Source organism: Hoplias malabaricus, chromosome 4 (genome assembly GCF_029633855.1).
Source record: "Hoplias malabaricus isolate fHopMal1 chromosome 4, fHopMal1.hap1, whole genome shotgun sequence".
In the NCBI taxonomy this organism is placed as follows: Eukaryota; Metazoa; Chordata; class Actinopteri; order Characiformes; family Erythrinidae; genus Hoplias; species Hoplias malabaricus.
The window spans coordinates 71,431,883-71,452,471 of NC_089803.1; the positions used below are offsets into that span (position 1 = coordinate 71,431,883).

The 20,589-nt window shown below is 44.5% G+C and overlaps 1 protein-coding gene across 1 annotated transcript; it reads left to right on the plus strand.

Moving 5' to 3' along the window:
- Nucleotides 1-42: 42 nt before the first annotated feature.
- LOC136695482 (GLIPR1-like protein 1) lies at nucleotides 43-20,010 on the plus strand. Its single transcript, XM_066669595.1, has 6 exons — nucleotides 43-213; nucleotides 975-1,214; nucleotides 17,339-17,457; nucleotides 18,391-18,476; nucleotides 18,790-18,816; nucleotides 19,225-20,010. The coding sequence occupies exons 1-6, from the start codon at nucleotides 49-51 to the stop codon at nucleotides 19,278-19,280; spliced, it is 693 nt and encodes a 230-aa protein (XP_066525692.1). The 5' UTR covers nucleotides 43-48; the 3' UTR covers nucleotides 19,281-20,010.
- Nucleotides 20,011-20,589: the final 579 nt, after the last annotated feature.

Consider the following 20,589-nt stretch of genomic DNA (forward strand, 5'->3'; position numbering starts at 1 on the left):
TTCATGAGGAAGCAGGTAGTCACACACACACACACACACTGACTGAGGATGTTTACCTGTGGAGATGTTCTGGTTCTGTTTCTCCTGAACACAGCGATGTCTCTCAGCTCGACTCCGAGCATCAGCGACAAGACCTTCATCGAAGAATGTGTTCAACAACACAATCAGAACAGATCGACCGTCCGCCCAACTGCATCCAACATGTGGTACATGGTGAGAGAGAGAGAGAGAGAGAGAGAGTGAAAGAGAGAGAGAGAGAGAGTGAGCGGTAGAGAGAGAGAGAGAGTGAGCGGTAGAGAGAGAGAGAGAGTGAGCGATAGAGAGAGAGAGTGAAAGAGAGAGAGAGAGTGAAAGAGAGAGAGAGTGTGAAAGAGAGACAGAGAGAGTGTGAGAGAGAGAGTGAGAGAGACTGTGAGAGAGAGAGAGACAGAGAGAGAGAGAGAGAGTGAGCGATAGAGAGAGTGAGCGATAGAGAGAGAGAGTGAAAGAGAGAGAGTGTGAAAGAGAGACAGAGAGAGTGAAAGAGAGAGAGTGTGAAAGAGAGACAGAGAGAGTGTGAGAGAGAGAGTGAGAGAGACTGTGAGAGAGAGAGAGTGAGCGAAAGAGAGAGAGTGTGAAAGAGAGCGAGAAAGAGAGAGTGAGCAAGAGAGAGAGTGAAAGAGTGAGAGTGTGAAAGAGGGAGAGAGAGAGAGAGAGAGTGTGAAAGAGAGCGAGAGAGAGACGGAGAGTGTGAAAGAGAGAGAGAGAGAGAGAGTGAGTGAGTGAGAGAAAGAGATAGAGAGAGAGAGTGTGTGAGAGAGAGAGAGAGTTGGTGGAAACAGCCCTGAACTTCTATATTTAGAAACTAAGCAGAAGAACAACTTGTAAATGTTTTTGTGACGTTATGCACAGACTCATTTACAGTCATGTTATTTATAGGCTTTTTCACAGAAAGCATTTGTGTGTGTGTGTGTGTGTGTGTGTGTGTGTGTTAGACCTGGGACGAGAGCTTGGCGATCGCTGCGAGAGCCTGGTCCAGAGGCTGTTTGTTGGAACACAATACTCACCTGAGGAAGGAGGGCAGGGTCAACCCGGTGTTCCGGTCCCTGGGGCAGAACCTCTGGGCTGGGACACACTTCACTGTGAAGGGAGCGATTAAGAAATGGTTTGATGATGTTGTGCATTACAACTTTGACACCGGGGCCTGCAAAACTTTCTGTGGACTCTACAAACAGGTAGGGGAACGTGTATCAGTCCTAACCCTAACTCTAACACTAACCGTTATACGGTCTAGTAATGAATGTAATGAAGGTTGTCTAACACATACGCACACATGAATGTACATATAAGAACCCTGTGTAGTTCTACAGTTAACCTGTAGTCCACTTTATACTCTGCATACTTTATCCCTCTTTTACCTTGTGCTTCAGCGGTCAGAGCTTTCTCACTGCTGTGTCTGATCCACTCTACACCAGCACAACACACACACCATAAGTCTGCTGTTTCACACAGAGAATTAGGAATAAAACAATTTCAGTTACACAAGCATGTGTGGTCATTGCTGATTAAAGATATCTCTATTGATTATGAATCATTTCAATCAACAAATTCCATCACATTCCCCCCTTAGATTCTTAATCAATCATTTTTACAGATTATCTTCATCAAACAAATGTTCCAGGTCTTTATCTACTTCATGAGGTTTAGAGTCCTTTGTGATCTGCAGGAGCTGGTACCTCGGTTGAACACAATGAGACAAAGTTTCGACAACACAATCACACAGCAATGGTCCGCAGCAAAGCAAAATCACCAGCAGTATGAGAATAGGCAAGAAGAATATGCTACGTAAACTAGCGAACATAGAGCCCCAAACCCCAGGCCATGAACTAACTCAACACTCTTCATCCCTGAGTTTAGCAGCTACAGTACGCATTTGGCGCAGAACCGTTCTGATGTTACCTTCCAGGGCATCGTTAGGAGGAACATAAGTACAACAATGTTCACCAATCACGCTACAGACTCCTCCTTCCTTTGCCAAGAGTAAATCGAGTGCCACGGTCCTGTCTGGTCATTAACCTTAATGCTGTTAGTTCAGATCTTACTCCTTCTAGTCCTTTAATGGTTTGGTTCACGGATGTAGCCAGCTTTTAGTGGACTCTGTTAAGATCCCTGCCACTCCATACATTGGGAATAATATTTCAGCAAATCGTTCACATTCAGTAGTTAGTTTGTGTTCATGTGTTTGTGCGGAGGCGGGGGTGTATAGACTACAGTGTTATGTGTGCACTCAAATGTACTAAAGCGCAGTGACACCGCTGTAATTTGGGCAGATACAACAACAATCTATGGCCACAATACCAATAACAATCAGGTATCCAAATGGGTCTGTCCTGTGTAAAAGTGGTTAATCTCCCAGAATCTCTCACCAGATTCACTGTGCTGTTGCATTGACTAGGCTCTAAACCCCTTTGCCAGCTACTAGTCTGATTAGCTGTTAGTCTGGTACAGTTTTCACCCCCAGCCTCCAATTCGATGCACTCGTTTTGTATTTCCGAATCTGTGTCAGTGTTTTTTTCTCTGTCGAAGCGTCTGAAACAAATTGAAGTACACCTCATCAGAGCCACTAAAGTCATGTTTAGGGTTTAAAACACAGTGTCCCTATGATGGCCAGTAGACAGCCCAGTCCTATTGCCATCATCACTAGTCCTTTGGGGTTGACCATTATTATCACTCTTAAGTTGTTGTTTCTTCAGGTGAGGTTGGAGCCTTCTTGCAGTGAGTATGATGTACCCACGTCCCTCGTCCTTCCACTTTCACAGCCGTGTGGGTCACTAGGAGCACCTGGTGTGGTCCAGTACACTTGGGTTGGTTCCACCTTCGTCTGTGGCGGTCCCGTATCAGCACCCAGTCACCTGGCTTGTGGTCGTGGAAGGGCTGGTCGGCTGGTTGCGGCAGCACTGCTTAGATACGGGCAGAAACGTCTGAAGACGCAATACGCTGTGAGAGAGTGATCAAGCAACTGGTTATCAAGTGGAGGTAGACCTAACCTCGTGTTGGGAGGCCTGCCAAACACTATCTCAAAGGCACTGAGACCAGCTCTTTCCTGTGGTCTGGTTCTGCTTTGCCAGAGGACCAGAGGGAGGCACTTAACCCATTTACTGAACATGCATACACAGACCAGGAGAAACCACTTCCCTTCTGCTGGTGGCAGCTACACATAATCAATCTGCCAATGTTGGAATGGCTCTGTCGCTGGGGGGTGACCTACAGGTTGTTGCGACAGGGGTTGTGTGTGCCTGTGTGTGTTTTGTGCACACGTGAGGCATGCTGAACAAAAATTTTGTAGAGAGTCCTGATGCATAGTAATGTCTAGCTATCATATCCATTATTCCCCCCTTTTGCTCATGTGATATCTCCCATGAGCAATAGCAAGTAACCCTTTCATGTATGTTTTTGGGAGACATGGTCTGTTCATTGCAGTGTGTACCCATACAATATTTTGCTTAATGCACCCTGATTTGGACCACTGAGCTCGCTCTGCTCCAGTAGCAGTGGATTGAATATCCTGCAGAGTGGGTTTCTCTTGATCTGTTACAGGAAGTTGTGGTGGTGGCGACCGGAGCTGTGAAAGCTGTGTGTTTAGCTATATGAGTTAATAATTATCCCATGCCAGGGAGGTTATTAAAAAGAAGCAGCCGAAAATACGGCCTGTGTTAAAGAGCGATCTGCTCTTGTCAGCTGTTCCAGTTAGACTGAATGCAGTTTCAGAAAAGGAATGACCCCCTCTGAAGGGGCGGAGCTGAAACTAAGGAGGGAAATTCAAAACGCCCCCAAAACAGAGGAAGACTAATTCTGAGGCAACCTAAGTGTTTAGCAGCCCTCTGGTGTTTAAAAGTTATCATTACAGGCGAAATTCTTTTAAATTACCTTAGTGTAAAATCTCTGTTCCCCTTTTAAAATTTAATTTTTATCTTTGATAAAGTATCTGAGCGTTTAAAATCTTTATTCCATTTTAGATTTTAATTTGATAACGCCCTCTAGTGTTAAAACTTCCCGCTACAGTGGAAATTCCCATTTGTGTTATATTGTGTCTGCTCGTGCCGTGTTTATTAGGATTTCCACCAGCGCCGACTGGTGTCCATTGCTGCTATTGCATTATAACTTGCTTGTCGCCCTCTGGTGCCCCAGTCTGGAATTACAATTTAAGTTCAACTTAAATACTGAAGCTTACTGTTGCCATTCAGACTTACCTTCAGTATCCTCTAGTGGAGAAACTTGCTATCGCAATTGAAATTGTCGACCAGTTCACACTGATAAGACCTGGTATTACAGCTCTAGTGGCTGTCTCTAAACTCTGCACATCTGAATAATTACAAGTAAAGGCTTGGAAGCATAGTCAGCTGATACAGCTACAGCAGACAGTGTGCAGTAATTAGAGATTGACACTTTAACTTGATACCAGATCACAAACGCAGTTAAAAGAGAGAGTCTTTTAATTTCACTATTCTTAATAATTCTTTACTTCGGAAAATCCTTTTTACTTTCATAATTCCTTAATTGGAAATTATTTCTAGTAATAAATCTTGCTTAATTTTAAAATTCTTTAATCCAAATTTTTCGACAATTCTTTAATTCAAATTTTTTTTATAATTTTAATTATTGAAAAAAAAAAAATTCTCTTCTTTTGCTCACTTGCATATAGCACCTTTCACTCCACCCTCTGCTACTAACAGACTTCCCTTAGAGATTCACAAGTGAACTCTAACACCATACATACTAGCAGTTACACTTAGAGCACGCGGTACAGGTAAATTTAGTTCGGTTTAGTTAGAAAAGGATTAACGGAATTAATCCTAACTAAATAGAAGTGAATTACACCTCGCAGTTAAAACACAGCTAACATGGCAGAAGAGACTTTTCCCTCAGAAGTATATGTAGAAGGTTTGTGGGATGAGGCATTCTGTGTTCTGACCAGCATCACCAGTGATGTGATGCCGGGACTCGCAGAAACTGTGCAGAAAACCTCACAGGCCCATCGTGACCACATGGTGGCTAAGTGGGTAGAGAACCACTTAACCGACATCCTCAAGGGCAAGCCCCTAACTGAGGCACTAGGGCAAATAGCCCTCCTCGCTGTAGTACAACTCAGGGCCAGTAAACGTGAGCTCGACATATCACGGCGACAGCAGGCAAAGGTAGAGGCAGAGCTAAGTCGACTTCAAAGCGAAATAGCTGAAGGGAACACACTGCCCCAGATCACTCCTGACGTGCCACCTAGTGCCGCTATAGTAAGACAGGACCAGCAGGAAGATAGTGAGGATCAGGAACCAGACTCAGGGACCGTAACCTTTAGAGCTGCTGCAGCACCTCCTCTGGTATCAACGGGTATTTCACCTTCCCCTGTGTCTCCTGTCAGCCGTCCCTTACAACGCCCTGCTAGACCCAGAGCACTGCAACCCAGTGTCTGGTCCCCTCAACCTTTACCCTCTCACGGTCCCTCATACAAGGACCTAGATAAAATCGCGCGTAATATAACCCGCTTTGATCCCAAACCTGACGGGTCTAACGACATCTTTTCTTACCTAAAAGATATTGACTTCTACCTCCAAAGGTTCCCCGGGATCACCATAGATGACAGACTATATGTGATTAAAATGACCTCCAATCGAGACGTCAGCAACTTCATTGAACGTCAGCCAGACTATGTAAAAGCGCGATACGATGTGCTGTGCCAAGCATTGGAGGAAGAATTCTCCAATCACCTGTCACAGACCGGACTGGCCGCTGCTCTGAACATAAGACAGCAACGCCAGGAATCCCCTCAGCAATATTATAACTGACTCAGACAGGCATATTTCGGACCTAGAAATGACTCTGGAATGGAGGAAGAGTTAAATTTCAAATCACTATTTATCCAAAACCTCCATCCCCACACCAGTCATCAGCTGGGAGTCTCAGCTTGCCCTCGCACCCTGTCTAGCAGACAGCTGCGTGATTTAGCACTCAGGGGTTTCCTAAAATCCCAACAAATTCCCAACAGACGGTCCGAAACACCCCAAGTCTTTAATGTCGACTCCAGCTCCCCACATTTAGAGTTGGAAGGTTCCACACAGGCCGATACACCAAGATCCACCCTGGACCCTTCCTCCACTCCGTGGACTAGTGAGGGCCCGAAGCCTCATCTGCCCTCACACCAATACAAGCGCTACCCTCCTCGCAGGCCAGACAGAAATCGCGACAAAGATAAACTGTGCAAACACTGAAGACCCGATGATACAGGGGGGTGACTCGCAACCACCCTCCAGTGCTGTTTTGGTTGTTCAGTTAGACAGTAAAGAAGGTTTAACGCCAAATGACCCTTCAGTCATTGAAGGCGACACAGCAGTCCGACAATTCATGGGACACTTAACTGAGAAAGGAGTTGCACGCAAATTCTATTTGTCCACCATTGTGGAGAGAAGGCTAGTACATGAGGCCCTATTGGACACTGCATCAGATATCACGCTCATGTCTTCCGCCTTGTTCCACCAGGTTCGAGCCATTGCGCGGCGTGAAAATCGCGAGATACAGCTCCAAAACTGTTCTCTTAAAATTCAGCCGTATTCACGTGCAGGCCTCACTATCCAATCTATGGCACTAATACACTTAGCCATTGGACCAATGACTTTAGTGCATCCAGTTCATGTGTCTCCTCTCGAAACAATTCCCTTCCTCATCGGCAAAGACCTCCTTAATCGCTTCGAACCACTGATTGACTTCAAAAAGTCAAAGATCTGGGCACAAGTGCGTGAGCCTCTGCCCATCTGCACCCCACACCACCGGGAAGCTCAGTGTTGCCGTCTCGAAATCCGGCCTGAGTCAATAGGAGATCCACCAAGTCAGATCCCTCACTTTGAGGAAGAGGAAACTGAGCCCATGGCGGCCACGCTAGAGACTGCAGTCTCTTCCTGGCCCCCTAGCGCCATGTTAGAACAACGGAACACATTCCTGTGCACTTTCACTAAACCGTCCACAACAGACGCTCCCGGCCTTCCTGCATTGTCCACAGATATCATGTGGACAATGCAGCTCTGGCTCTGTGGACTGACAAGTCCGCCATAAGCCAAACTCTCTTTAACACTCTGCGCCTCACTCAACCAAATATTCCTTTGGTGAGCAGTCCTTGTCGCTTTCCTCTCAACCCGACATCAAAAGTAATGTCACCCACTGATGGAATTTGCGCTTTAACTATCCAGTGGAACAAAAGGGTACTCACCCACTATTTCTTGGTCGTCCCTAACTTGCCGCACGACGCTTACATTGGAAGTGACTTCTTGGTGCGCCTCGATGTCCACGTAGACACCCTCAATATTGTGCTGTGGTCTTTGACTGATGTTTCAACGGAAACCTGGTCCTCAGATCTCAGCAACCTAGGCTCAGGACAAACTATTCCCGAGGTATGTCAGGACACCAACCAAGGTTCACTTGTGGTACCTGCGAACACCGCAAATGTACCCATCCGCTTAGTCATGCGACCTGGCCAACACTTAAGCCACGCGCATGCACTTTTCCAACTGTCACCTCAGTTCTTCAAACTAGGCCTCACCCTCGAAGCCACACCTTTGGTGGAAACACGAGCAAGATCCACCTATCTGTTCGTACGGAACGAAATCACTCAACCCTTGACGATCCCTCACTCATCTCCTCTGGGTTGGTTAGTCAGTATGAAATTCCATGACTTTGAGTTGTGAATCCCGATCATAGGACCAATGCCTGAATCCCTGCTTCTTGATCATCCAGAATCAAAGGTGTTCAACACTCATCCGACACGAGCTGTTGCTCTCTTCTCAGCTCTGGACATGAGTAAAGACGCCATTTGCAGGATAGATCTCGCTGACGACAATCAAATGACGGTCATGGTTCTTTCCTTAGATTCATCCCCGGAATCCTCCCGGGAACCATCTCTTCTTCCCAAAGAGGGAGAAGACACTCCAAATTCACATACTTCAAAAGAACTATCTGACTCCGAATTCCATATCCAAGTCGAACAAGTTCTAAAGGAGGCCGATGCCCTCCAAAGCAAAGAAGAACATGAGAAACTCTGTGAAGTGCTTCTTAAATATCAAAAATCTTTTGCCAAAGATTCAACGGACTGTGGTCTCACTGACATTCATTCGGTGCGCATTCCCACTCGTCCAGGAGCACCACCCACGTTTGTCCGCCAATACAAAATTCCGTTGGCATCCTATGAACCGGTACAAGAAATCATTGATGACTTGCTGGAAAAGGGCATAATTCGACCCTGTAACAGCACATACTCGGCACCACTATGGCCCGTCATAAAACCAAATGGTAAATGGCGCCTAACCATCGACTATCAGAAACTAAATCAACAGGTTCCCTTATCTCGGTTGCCGATGACACAATGTGTCGACAGTACACATTCACTCGGTGCCCCTTTGGATATGCCAACTCACCCGCGGAGTTCAACATTTTCTTAAACAAAGCATGCCCTGATGCCCGTGAGCGAGGCACCCTCATATATGTGGACGACATACTCATGCGTAACCACTCCCTACAGGCACACATTGACGAGATTGATCATGTTCTTGACCAGCTTACAACAGCAGGTGCGAAAATATCACTCTCCAAATGTCAGTGGTGCAGAACAAAAGTGAATTACGTCGGTCTGCTCGTAAGCACTGATGGTGTTTAACCACAAGTGAGTCAAGTGCAAGGGGTAACAAACCTCGCAGCACCCACCAATCTTAAGGAACTCCGCAGTTTCTTAGGAGTATGCAACTACTCACGACAATTCATAGAAAACTATGCGGACCTAGCTCGTCCACTTTATGACCTCCTGAAAAAGGATACTCTGTTCACCTGGGGCGAAGCCCAGGAACACGCCATTCAGGCACTGAAATCTAAACTGTGCACGGCTCCATGCCTTGCCTATCCTGACAGTAGCAAAGAATTCTACCTAGAAGTAGGGCTCTCGGACCACTGTCTCAGCTCCGGTCTGTATCAATTACACGACAGAGACAAACGTGTCATAGCCTACGCTAGTAAAACTATGCTGGCTGCCGAAAACAAATACAGTGACTGCGAAAAAGCACTACTAGCAACAGTGTGGGCAGTCAAACATTTCTCCAACTACCTAGGTGGTCAAAAGGTGATTGTTGAAACTCATCATCAGCCAGTCACTTTCCTAAACAGCCAACAAATTCGAGAGGGTGTAGTAACTAACGCTCGAGTAGCATCCTGGCTAATGGCTCTCGAAAGCTTTGACTTAGAGGTACGTTACGCACAAAACTACAAGAGCCCCCTAGGCACAGGCCTTGCTTCCTGCAGGCGATGCAAAGGAAACATTCCTTCCCAAGTGCCACAAGCTCCAGAAACCCTCTTACCTACCGTGGCTAACCCCCACTATTTCGACCCTAACACATGCAAAGACCTTGTCACTGCTTATGTAGATGGTTGTTCGTTCCGCCGAGAACACACCCTGATGGCAGGGGTGGGTATTATCAGAATAAACGGATGGCCTCACGAACCCCTAAGTTTCAAATTGGGTGCTCAGTCCTCCCAATATGCTGAAATAGCAGGAATTCTCATTACAATCCAGTCTGCGGTCCAGAAAAGCGTAAAAACGTTGGTGATCTGCACAGACTCCAACTACGCGCGCCTAAGCTTCACATGCCACTTGATACTGTGGAAAATCAACAACTACACCACGTCAAACAAAAAGTCAGTTAAACACAAAGAGCTTTTCGCGGCATGCGAACACTTGGTAGACACACATGGCCTGCAGATCTACTGGAAGAAAGTGAAGGGTCACTCCCGAGTCCCGGGAGATGACAAAGACTTCAATAATCAAGCAGACGGCTTAGCCAAACAAGGCACATCGTGGACATTTGATCCCTCCCTTTATCCAAACCCACCCGACATCGAAGTTCTAGCTGTCACACGGTCTCGAACTGTAACGAAGGCATCGTCTGACAATGCTAAACCTACCATTGTCTCTATTGAACCTGCTTTTTCTGACACTGACTTAGTTACTCTCCAAGCTCAAGACCCATCCATTTCTAAAATGCTTAGCCATGTCTCTGACCCATCTACATATCCCATCACAGCCCAAGATCTTGACACCATACCAGGCCTTAAAGACCTATACGGCGCCAGAGCATCCCTCCAAGTCGTCAAAGGCTTGCTAGTTCATGCCACTGACTCGCACACTTCACCTACGTTCGTGGTTCCTCAGTCCCCCGGGGGGGTGATGCTGATGCACGCCCATGACTCCCCATCTGCGGGACACAAAGGGGTCAAAGCAACACACCATGCGCTCAGGCAGGTGGCATATTGGCCCCACATGGTAAAAGATGTGGCTGACTACATTAAAGACTGTCTGGTATGTTGCCAATTTCAACCCTCGAATCCTCTTCATAGAGCCCCCTTACAAAAGAAAGGATTATCCTTCCCTTGGTCAAACCTCCAGATAGACTGGGTTGGACCATTCACTCGAACAGTAAGAGGTAACAAGTACTTCCTCACAGTCACGTGTGCATTCACTAAATGGGTAGAATGCCTCCCCGCACCGAATGACACAGCGCTAACCACTGCATACTTACTGATAAACCATGTCTTCTCACGGTTTGGCCTACCCAACCGTGTCGACTCCGACAGAGGGACACATTTCACAGCTGAGGTCATGCAGCAGCTCTGGCAACTCTTAGGTGTAAAAGCCAGCCTTCACATTAGCTACCATCCTCAAAGCTCGGGTCAGGTAGAGCGAGCCAACCGAACTGTTGTTACCATACTGAAAAAGTACGTAGCAGCAAACCAAAGAGACTGGGATGTCAAGCTACCCCTTGTACTGATGGCCATACGGGCGACCCCACACGATGCGGTCGGGGTCTCACCCTTTGAGTTGATGACAGGGAGACAGATGACTCTGCCTCTACATCTGTTATATCAGCCAGGTGAAGCTAGCATAGCCGTAGCCTACACCACTCATCAGTACATGGAGGATCTGCAGAAACACCTCAAGGCCACTTTCGCCTTTGCCCAGCAGAAACTGGGAAAAAGGTCGCAAAGCGTACTATGACCACAAAGCATCCCACGACGAACTCCAAATAGGGGACAAGGTATGGTACTACATCTTTGTCCAACCTGTTGGAAGGTCGTGAAAAACGGGGGGGAATTTGGCCCGCAAATTCCTACCCCGATGGTCCGGTCCCTATAAGATAACAGACAAACTGTCCCCCGTTGTTTACAGGATCAAAATAAACAAAGCTCGGGGCAGTACTGAACTCAAATGGGTCCACCGCAACCAAATCCGACCACACACAACCCCCATGGGACTTGTAGGGGATACTAACGCTTGTGTTAGATCATAAACGGCAGAACCAAAGGCAGGAAGGGTGTTGGTTAACAAACAACTACAACCTTCTACTCACACCTTAGTTCTCCTATCCCTTTCCCTTTTTCTCTCACTCTTTAGCAGGCAACGAGCTTCTAACCAGACTGAGGACACTCAGGGTGCAAGACCCTAGTCCCTCATCGTCGATTATTGTAGAGTGTTTACCCTAGGAAACTTTTATAAAAGGGGGGTATCGTGAAAAATTTAATAATTTGTCTAAACAACTCGCCGTAAATACCCTAAGTCTAACCATGAGCATCTCTTCCGGTAGGATGGCCCCGCTGCTCATTCTCCTGATCGTCGGCTCCCTAGGAACCGCCGTGCTCCCTGAAGTGATCGAACCGGGTCCTGACTCAGGAATAATACTGAAAGACCAGCCGGGACTGCTAATCACTAATTGCCACCTCCATACCCAGAGAGTATTCGTACGGCTGAATCCCGCTGAAGCGTGTAGCAAAAACCTACCGATAACCACTCTGCAGACTGGCCGGAATGGAGTTAGATGGACTGAGGAAGCTATCAGCCATGCTGAAGCCGACGTAACTCACATGCTCTGCCAGCTACAAAAGTTTACCGTGACGCAATCAGAACTAAATGGTTTTAACAAACGACCTAAACGCTTCATAGGCGGATTGCTAATGGCAGCTGCAACTGTGGGATCACTACTGAGTCTTGGAACGTCCGCCGTCAATGCCGTCAATGTAGCCACTGTCAAACGTCAAGTAGGGGAATTGCAAGCTGAAATTCCAAACATTAAACCCAATTAGACAAACAGCAGCAGCACCTGCAAACAATTGGGCAAACCCTACGTGGCACCGTCGTTGTGCTCAACGCTCACAGTGTCGTTTTGAACAAAACGCTCCAGACGGTTAACTCTATGCTTTCAGTAGTGCAACTTGACCTTACCCACATCCAGCTTGTGAATATGTTATTGTCTGATATGCTACAAGAAATCAGCTCCTCGTAGATAGCCTAGCCATGGGGAGAATTCCTCCCTACCTGGTGCCCCTATCCTTAGTACAGGAGATTTTGTCCTACAGCAACTCGAGAAGTAGTTACTGATCTCCAGGCCCACCTAGCCTATACCTTAGGTAGCGCCATCCCAATTTATGTTAATCCTCAAGACCGTGAATTAGCATTCATCATTAACCTTCCCATAATGGCGCCTGAAAACATCTACCGTTTGAAAGATGTTGTCAACGTTGGCTTCTGGCAAGATTCTGCCTACGTTCGTGTAAAGACAACATCTCTTGTAGCATACCAAGACGATAACCCTGACCTATATCTGGTACCCAATTTGCTTATGTGCACACTCACTAAAGACATTCACTACTTGTGCCCTAGCAAACCTTTCATTCGTGACAGCGCAAATGGGATCTGTGGCCTCAAGCCCATGATGAGTAATACTCAATGCCCGGTAGTCGTCACACCCCGACGTTTGGTAACTAGTACTCAAGCTGAAATTGTTGGAAACCGTTGGTTGGTTAACACCCCCTTTAGAGAGGCCCTACTAACCTATGATCAACATGACACCTCAGAAAGGGTACTCCTTCCTAGCCAAACCTTCTGGGTAGACGTCCCCTTAAACGCAATCCTACATGTAGGAGACCTGGCCCTGTATCACCTAAACCCTGACCAATATGAGAGCGACATAGAATTCTCAGAGTTCTTCTCCAAACACACCATCGAGCTAGATACCAAAACACTAACTCGCCTAGAATATGAGGGAACCCAAGTCATTGATCTAACCCCCATAGATAACACTCTTAGAGAGCTGTTGTCTCAGCCCCTATGGCCAGTTCAGCCTGTCACCTATGCATGGTCCACTCCGGACACCTTACTAGTTACCCTGGTAGGATTAGGATATCTTTTCACTTTTGGTATAGCCTGGTTCTATTTCAAACGCACTCGAGCCCTCCAGAGCAGGTTAGAAACTTGGTCTAATAAAATGGTCAAATTCGTTAGACATAAAAGAGCCCAGAGAGGTGAACCCCCAAGTTTTAGATATAAAGCCGAAGGCCATGTCAAAGAATCAGCTCTCGAGGTTGCATTTGAACAAGACCTACCCCTAAATAATTAGAATCCCTTCAGCATGCAGACATCAACACTCCATATGCACCCATACACTAATAGGAGTACATCAGCTCTGGAAATGTGTTTGAATATGCTTGCTGATCTCACCTTCCTCCACAGCAAAAGTTCTTTTCAGCTCCATGCTCACTGCCGAACCATAAAACTGAAAAGAAAGGGGGGAATGTAGTGGAGTATAGACCAGATAGCGAGATAAAAAGTCAAATGAGGAAATGACAAGTTTTGAATTAAAACTTTTCATTCTGACCAGGACCTTCGTCTGGTCCAGAATCCAACATTCCACAGGATTGTGTGTGTGTCTGCGACCAAGTCAGCATTCCACAAACCGCGGGGTTGCCAAGACCCCACACACACGCACACACATAAGAGCCTCTGTATTCAACGAGTGGTGAGAATCGACGAAAAAGTAAGCTAAACTTATGCATCCCCAGAGCTGAAAATTGAATCAAGTCTCTTGATAAATTTTTGTATTAATTAAACCTCAGTTAGCAACACTTTAGTCACAAGCCAGCGCGCCTAGCTTATCTTTAAGGTCAAATCGGTTTCCCCTGCAGTGATGCTGTGAGATTACAAGGTTATGCTATGTTAATTAAATATCCTTCTTCTTCGTTAATAAATATCTTTATTATTTAAAATTACAGTGTGCACAGTTTGTTCATTAGAATTCCTGAAAATCCTGAAGTACTCACTTAGCTTGACTATTATCCATTCTCAAACTAATTATTAACGTTTGCTTAAGCCAATTATAAACCTTAATTAATATCATTAAGTCAAATATCAGAGATCATAAGAGTTTGGATAAGGTCAACGCTATAAACACAAACTATAAATATAAATATAAAAATATATTTATATTTCACGGTGTATGACCAACATACGCTACAACATCATGCTAAATGCATATATATGTTTACACCAGAGCTCCGGGGGATTCCATTCAGTCTTTGGTAATCCCTTGAAATCACATATTTCAGATCAGCACATAGATCTACACATAGAATAGAAGCATTTTTATATTTTTCCCTAATAAGTACTTCACATAAAATCCCCTTTATTTATTATTTTTTATCATTAGTTTCTATAACGTTATCTGATCTGCAGATTTATAGTAATTATGTAGTCAGGCAGTTGACTTAAGTTTTGAGAAGAAGAGAGTACTTCCCTTTTCGTTGTGTCAATGGGTCCCATCTCAAAGCGTCCTGCCTCTCCGCCACCCTTCACTTCTCGCAGTGTGCTGTTTCTGGCTTTTCTTCCTCCAGAGTCTATTGCTCCGGGCAGTCCCTGACAAAATGTCCCTGTTTGCCACAACTGTAGCACCGATTCACCCATGTATCTCTCTGAAAAGACATTTGGCTGGAAAGCTGGCCCATTGCCTGTAAATCCTCTTCCTCTGCTTTACCCTCGACCCCTCCCTTGTCATCTTCCTCTGTCTCCTTCACGTGAAACGTTGGTTGGGTGGGGGAGGTCGCAACTTGCTTTTACCATCATCAACTTGCCCTTTTCCGTCGTCAACTTGCTTGATCCAACGTGTCTGCCCACTTTTTTTTCTTTCTTTTTGCCTTATCTCGTTCTCAGTTGGGCGACATGACTTGCAAAAATCCTCAAATTCTTCTCTGAACTTCCATCCTCCTACTTGTAGAGGGTTGGACAGATCAGAGGTAACTTCTATCATGTCCTTTTCAGTCCAGTATCAATGTACCAACAGGGGTTCTTCTGGGCCAGCCACCTCGACCATGGGGAAGGAGCCGCTTGGGTTCTGGAATCATTTTCCCTCGTCAGTTCCACCTGAAGTCTTTGTTCGGGCGGAGACAGGTGGAGAGTGAAAGCCGGCTCCCCACTGCTCTCTTTCCACTACTTCGATTTCCCGCTGCAGATTGACATAGGGGCCGGGTGCTGGATGCGGGTCCACTGAGGCCGGGTGCTCCGGTGGTGGAGGCCACTTGCTTAGGTGCTGCTGCGGCTTGGTTGTTCTCTGGTGCGGTTCTTTTCGGCCAGGCGGCATCGAGGTCAGGATCGGCTGGAAATGGGACACACTGAGACACTGGTTTAGTTTTGGCCCGTCCCTTTTTTTTACACAATGTTTAATCACTGCTTGTGGGCACCACACAAGTACTATTTTCTTTTTCTTTTACACAGTGTTTAATCACCGCCCGTGGGCACCTTACGGGTGGTTGTTTCCCCCAGTCCTTGATCTTATTTAAATATTTCACACTGAAGTTCCCAGTAGTCGGGAATCTGAAATATTTTATCCACAATGGGACATATGTTACACTATCAGTGCCACAATCCTGGCTCATCTGACTAAAAAGAGTCGCAGTGTGCATCTTTGGGTTAAAATATAATTTTTTTGTTAATTGGGATCTTGTTCTCATACTTGATTTAGTGACTCAGAGAAATTTAGCCCCTACAATAATGTCTCACCTCCTTTTACCTACTTAACACTATTAGCACTCCTTCCCAAGGTCCGGACCTATTACTCTAGAGACGTGTCTATCAATAGAGGCCTCACTGTGAGCAGGCTACTCTTTTCCTTTTGTTACCCTAGTGATACATCTACCACTAGGGGCCTCGCTATGACCAGGCTAGTCTTCACTTGTTACACCGTCATGTAACTAAAGTTCATCCAGGACGGAGTGTTTAAAAGGAGGTGGAGTGGAATAGATTAAACTATAATTAATCTCAAATAATTAGACTGTCACTCACCACCAATGTTTGTAGATGAGGCTTGGATCATTAGCGGATGGATGATCAGTCACACGTACCCCCGTGGTACTTTTTTTGTTTTTTTTTTTCTTCCCTGTCTTTGGGTCCAGTCTCTGCCGGAGAGCGTCCACGGTCCGTGTTCACTGCTCCTCTCTCCGCCACAATCCGTTGCTCATCCTGCCGACTACACCAAATTATGGTGGAAAATTATGACAGAAATAAGAAAGCTGAGTCTCTGGGTCAGCTTCAAGTAAAAGAACAGTTTATTTAATTGAGAGAGGATGCGCAACACTGTTACCTCTCTGTCTGACCGTTTCTCAACTAGCATCTCTTATACCTGGAACTCCTTTTGAAGTTACCATCTGTTTGCTCTTTTACATTTCAATCATCTTTCAATGTATCCTGCCCCCAGTATGAGTCCTTCCAACTCTTTTACCATTTGTTTTTTACTCTCTTTTGTATTTCTAACAACATTTGGTCTCAGTTATCTCCCCTCTGTGGTCTGGAGACAAGAGGAGTTGATTGAACGGAAGGTGTTGATATGCTGTTATTTGAAACACACACACATAAGTCTGCTGTTTCACACAGAGAATTAGGAATAAAACAATTTCAGTTACACAAGCATGCGTTGTCATTGCTGATTAAAATATCTCTATTGATTATGAATCATTTCAATGAACATATTCCATCACACTTATAATAAGTGGACTCCTGCTACAGTATAAACACACTCTCCTTAAACAGGTCTGTGTAAGTGTTTGGCGTGTGTCTTAGATTTAGTGCTAGTGCTAATAAGCTAACGTTGCTAATGCAGGCATATTTATTAGTCTGTGTATCATAGGAAGATAAACAAACTCCTTATGTTATTCATCCTGACATTTCTGACACTGTTGATCCTGTTATTTAATATCCATGGTATTAGCACATAGCATTAGCATATAGCTAAACATTGTAGCTGTGTAAACAGTTGATTATACAACCACAGTTCCAAAAAATATCTCACCTTCAGCATCTGATGTGTGTTTTACTGTGAAAAGACTGTGAGTTTTTGCTGTTATTACATGTTATTTACATTTTACACAGCATCCCAACTACTTTGCAATGTGGACTGCATTATAATAATATTGTTTATAATATTAATATTTAGTTTATGTGGTGTATTATGTTCAGGTGGTTTGGGCAGATGCATATAAAGTTGGCTGCGCTGCCCATTTCTGCCCAAATGGAGTCAAATCTACATCCTTTTACCCCAGACCTGCCACCATCTTTATCTGTAACTACGCAAATGGGTAAGAATGCCGTCCCTGTGTTTCAGAATACATTTAGAACAGTTGACCCTGAGCTACCGCAAAAATGCTAAACTGTGCTAATGCTAAGCTAGCTAATAAACAAGGTAACCATAGGATGCACATGCGCCATTAGATGACTTTATCTGAATCACATTATAATCAAACTGTAATCAGACTTTCCTCAGACAATAGTCAGACTATTGACTGTATTCAGACTGATCCGACTGTAGTCAGACTGTGATCAGACTGTATTAAGAGTGTTGTCAGACAGTGATTGTGTATTAAAGCTGTAGTCAGACTATATTTAGAGTGTGATCAGAATATTAACATTGTAATCAGACTGCATTAAGACATTAGTCAGACTGTGATCGGACTGTATTAAGCGTGTTGTCAGACAGTGATGCATTAAGGCTTTAGTCAGACTGTATTTAGACTGTAAACATAATATTAACATTGTAGTCAGACTGCCTTAAGACTGTTGTCAGACAGTGAATATTTATTAAGGATGTAGTTAGAGTGGGATCAGAGTCTGTGTAGACTGTGATCACAATACATTAACATTGTAGTCAGACTGTTAAAACAGTAGTCAGATTTAGATTGTAGATTGAGTTTCAAATATTTACACTGATCAAACTGTAGTCAGACTATGACCAGAGTGAGACTGTAGTCAGACTGTAGTCAGACTATAAACTGTAGCCTGATCTTTTTGTAGTAAACCTGTAACCAGACTGTATTAAGACTGATCAGATTGTAATCAGACGGTGATCAGACATTTTATTATATAAAACTATAGTATTAAACTATGTATTAAAACTATAGTCAGAATGTTATAAGACTCTATTAAGACTGTAGTCAGATTGTGATCAAACTGTGATGAGACTGTAGTTAGACTGTAGTCAGACTGATCAGATTGTATTTGTGTGTGTTGCTCAGAGCGAAATCCGGAGGAATGAAGCCGTACAAAGAGGGACCACCCTGCAGCGACTGCTCTGGAGAAACGTGTGAAAACAACCTCTGCCGTAAGAAAAATTTAATATTTAAAAATACTTCAGCACAGGGGCTGCTCGACAAAGCAGGATTCCTCCGTTTAACCAGATAACTTAAGCCTGGAGTCAAATGTGTCCAATAGGAAAATAGCTGGTCAGTTCCATCGGACAGTTCTCAACCCTGGGCTTTCATTGTCACGAGTCCTGCTTTAGCCCCTGATGAGTGTTGATGATGTTTGTGTTCATTGTTTACGTTTATTTTCATGTTTAATGCATTTGTGCTTGTTTTTTGTTTATTTACTTTGTGACTTTTTTATTATGTTTATTGTACTTTGTGTTTATGCAGGTAACGCCACTCGAGACGAGGAGAAACGTGAGTGATGTATTTATTGTGTTCAGTTGTGTCACATGATGATTACAGCTCTGTGATGATAACGGTTCATTCCCTCAGCTCCACTGACCACCATCTGTTCCTCAGCGCTCAGGACCTCCACAGAGCAGGTGTGATGTGGTGGTGGATCATTCTCAGCGCTGCAGTGACACTGACGTGGTGGTGGTGTGTTAGTGTGTGTTGTGCTGGTGTAGAGTGGATCAGACACAGCAGTAGCTGCTGGAGTTTTAAATCTTACCTTCTCTGTGTGGGTCCCGACCATGAAAAACGGGGGAGGGGAGTGGGGTGTATGTGACTGTATACATTTATGCAGTATATGCTATGCATATGTTTGTGTATTTTTATACTGTAAAAGTGTATGTATAAATGTGTGTGTTTGTGTGTCTGCAGGTTATAACTGGACTCCAGATTGGGACACAGTGGGCAGGGAGTTCTGTAAAGCATAAATTCAATGGTAACTTGAGAGCTTTGCTTTTCGGCTCAGCTCGCCCTGCAAAAAACTGGCGCCCCCTCCAGGGTGTGTTCCCACCTTGCCCCTAGTGAATCTGAGTAGGCTCTGGACCCACCGCCGCCCTGAACTGGATAAGGGCTAAAGACAATGAATGAATGAATGAATGCTAAGATCTGTCCTTTTTTCCTTTGTTGCTACTGAGACCATTCATAAGCGTTATCTGGGCTTATTTAACTGAAATAATAGTTTCAATGTGGGTTTGAAATGAGCTTGACTTATTTGTTTCTTGCAGCATGCCGGCGACCTGCTGTGAGTCAAAGGACACGAGCACAGGGGGTTGATGGGTTATGTAGTCCTGAGTGTGTGCTAAAGTTAGTACCATTCTCCATTTTAAGTAGAGGGGGGAGGGCGAGTTCTCTCAAGTTACCTGCTTGTATGTTTTTTTGTTATGTTATTGCATAAACGTTTTAATAAGGGTTTGTTTAGTTATAACAGCATTGAGTATTAAAAGTGGTTTTAACTGAATTAAGAAGCAAGGTTATGGTTAAACCCTACAATTTGTAAACTCACCTGTATTTGGGCCAGGCCTATAGCCTAAAGGTATTTAAAGGGGAACTCAGCCATTTTCAGGCTGACTGGCTGGGGGTGCAGACCGTAACGTTGTGATTGATAGTATATTATATTAAGTTTTGATTATCTTTAATTGGTGAAAATAAACTTCTATTGCATTTGAACTCCTGGTTGTGAATCAGTTTTCGACCACCACTCAGCTATCCTGCAACACTGACCCATACTCAAGCTCAGGAAGTCCTCCTACATCCGTGTTCTCACATCAGCTGGACATTTAATCAAACCCAAGGCAGTAAAGGGAAGGTGTAGTTTCTACGTAAATCTGAACACCACCTGCAAAACAATGAGAAAGCGATGATTAAACAGATTCCCCTGAAGATTCTAGAGATGAGAACGAGATTATAATGAGATTAAGATTAAGATTGCACTAGAATTTAACTGGATATTAATTTGAGTTTAAGTAGTGATTAAGTCGAGATGACACCGAGTTTAAAGTGTAGATAAAGCGGATTAAACTTGGACCAAAGTGAAGATTAACTGGAGATTAAACTGAGATTAAACCTGAGATTAAACATATGAATCTGGAAGTGAAACAGATTAAACTGCAGATAAAACAGAGATTACATTTAGGATTATACTGAGATTAAATTAAGATTAAACTGTAGATTAGTCCGAGATCAAATCTGAGATGAAACAAAATGTAACCCTAGATTAAATTGAGATTAAGATGGAAA

What these genes read in the sequence shown, in the direction of transcription:
- LOC136695482 (XM_066669595.1), top strand. Translation starts at nt 49, where the DNA reads ATGTTTACCTGTGGAGATGTTCTGGTTCTGTTTCTCCTGAACACAGCG. An exon ending in CATCCAACATGTGGTACATG is followed by an intron (nt 214 to 974) that starts GTGAGAGAGAGA and finishes TGTGTGTGTTAG; the next exon opens with ACCTGGGACGAGAGCTTGGC. An exon ending in ATCTGTAACTACGCAAATGG is followed by an intron (nt 17,458 to 18,390) that starts GTAAGAATGCCG and finishes TGTGTTGCTCAG; the next exon opens with AGCGAAATCCGGAGGAATGA.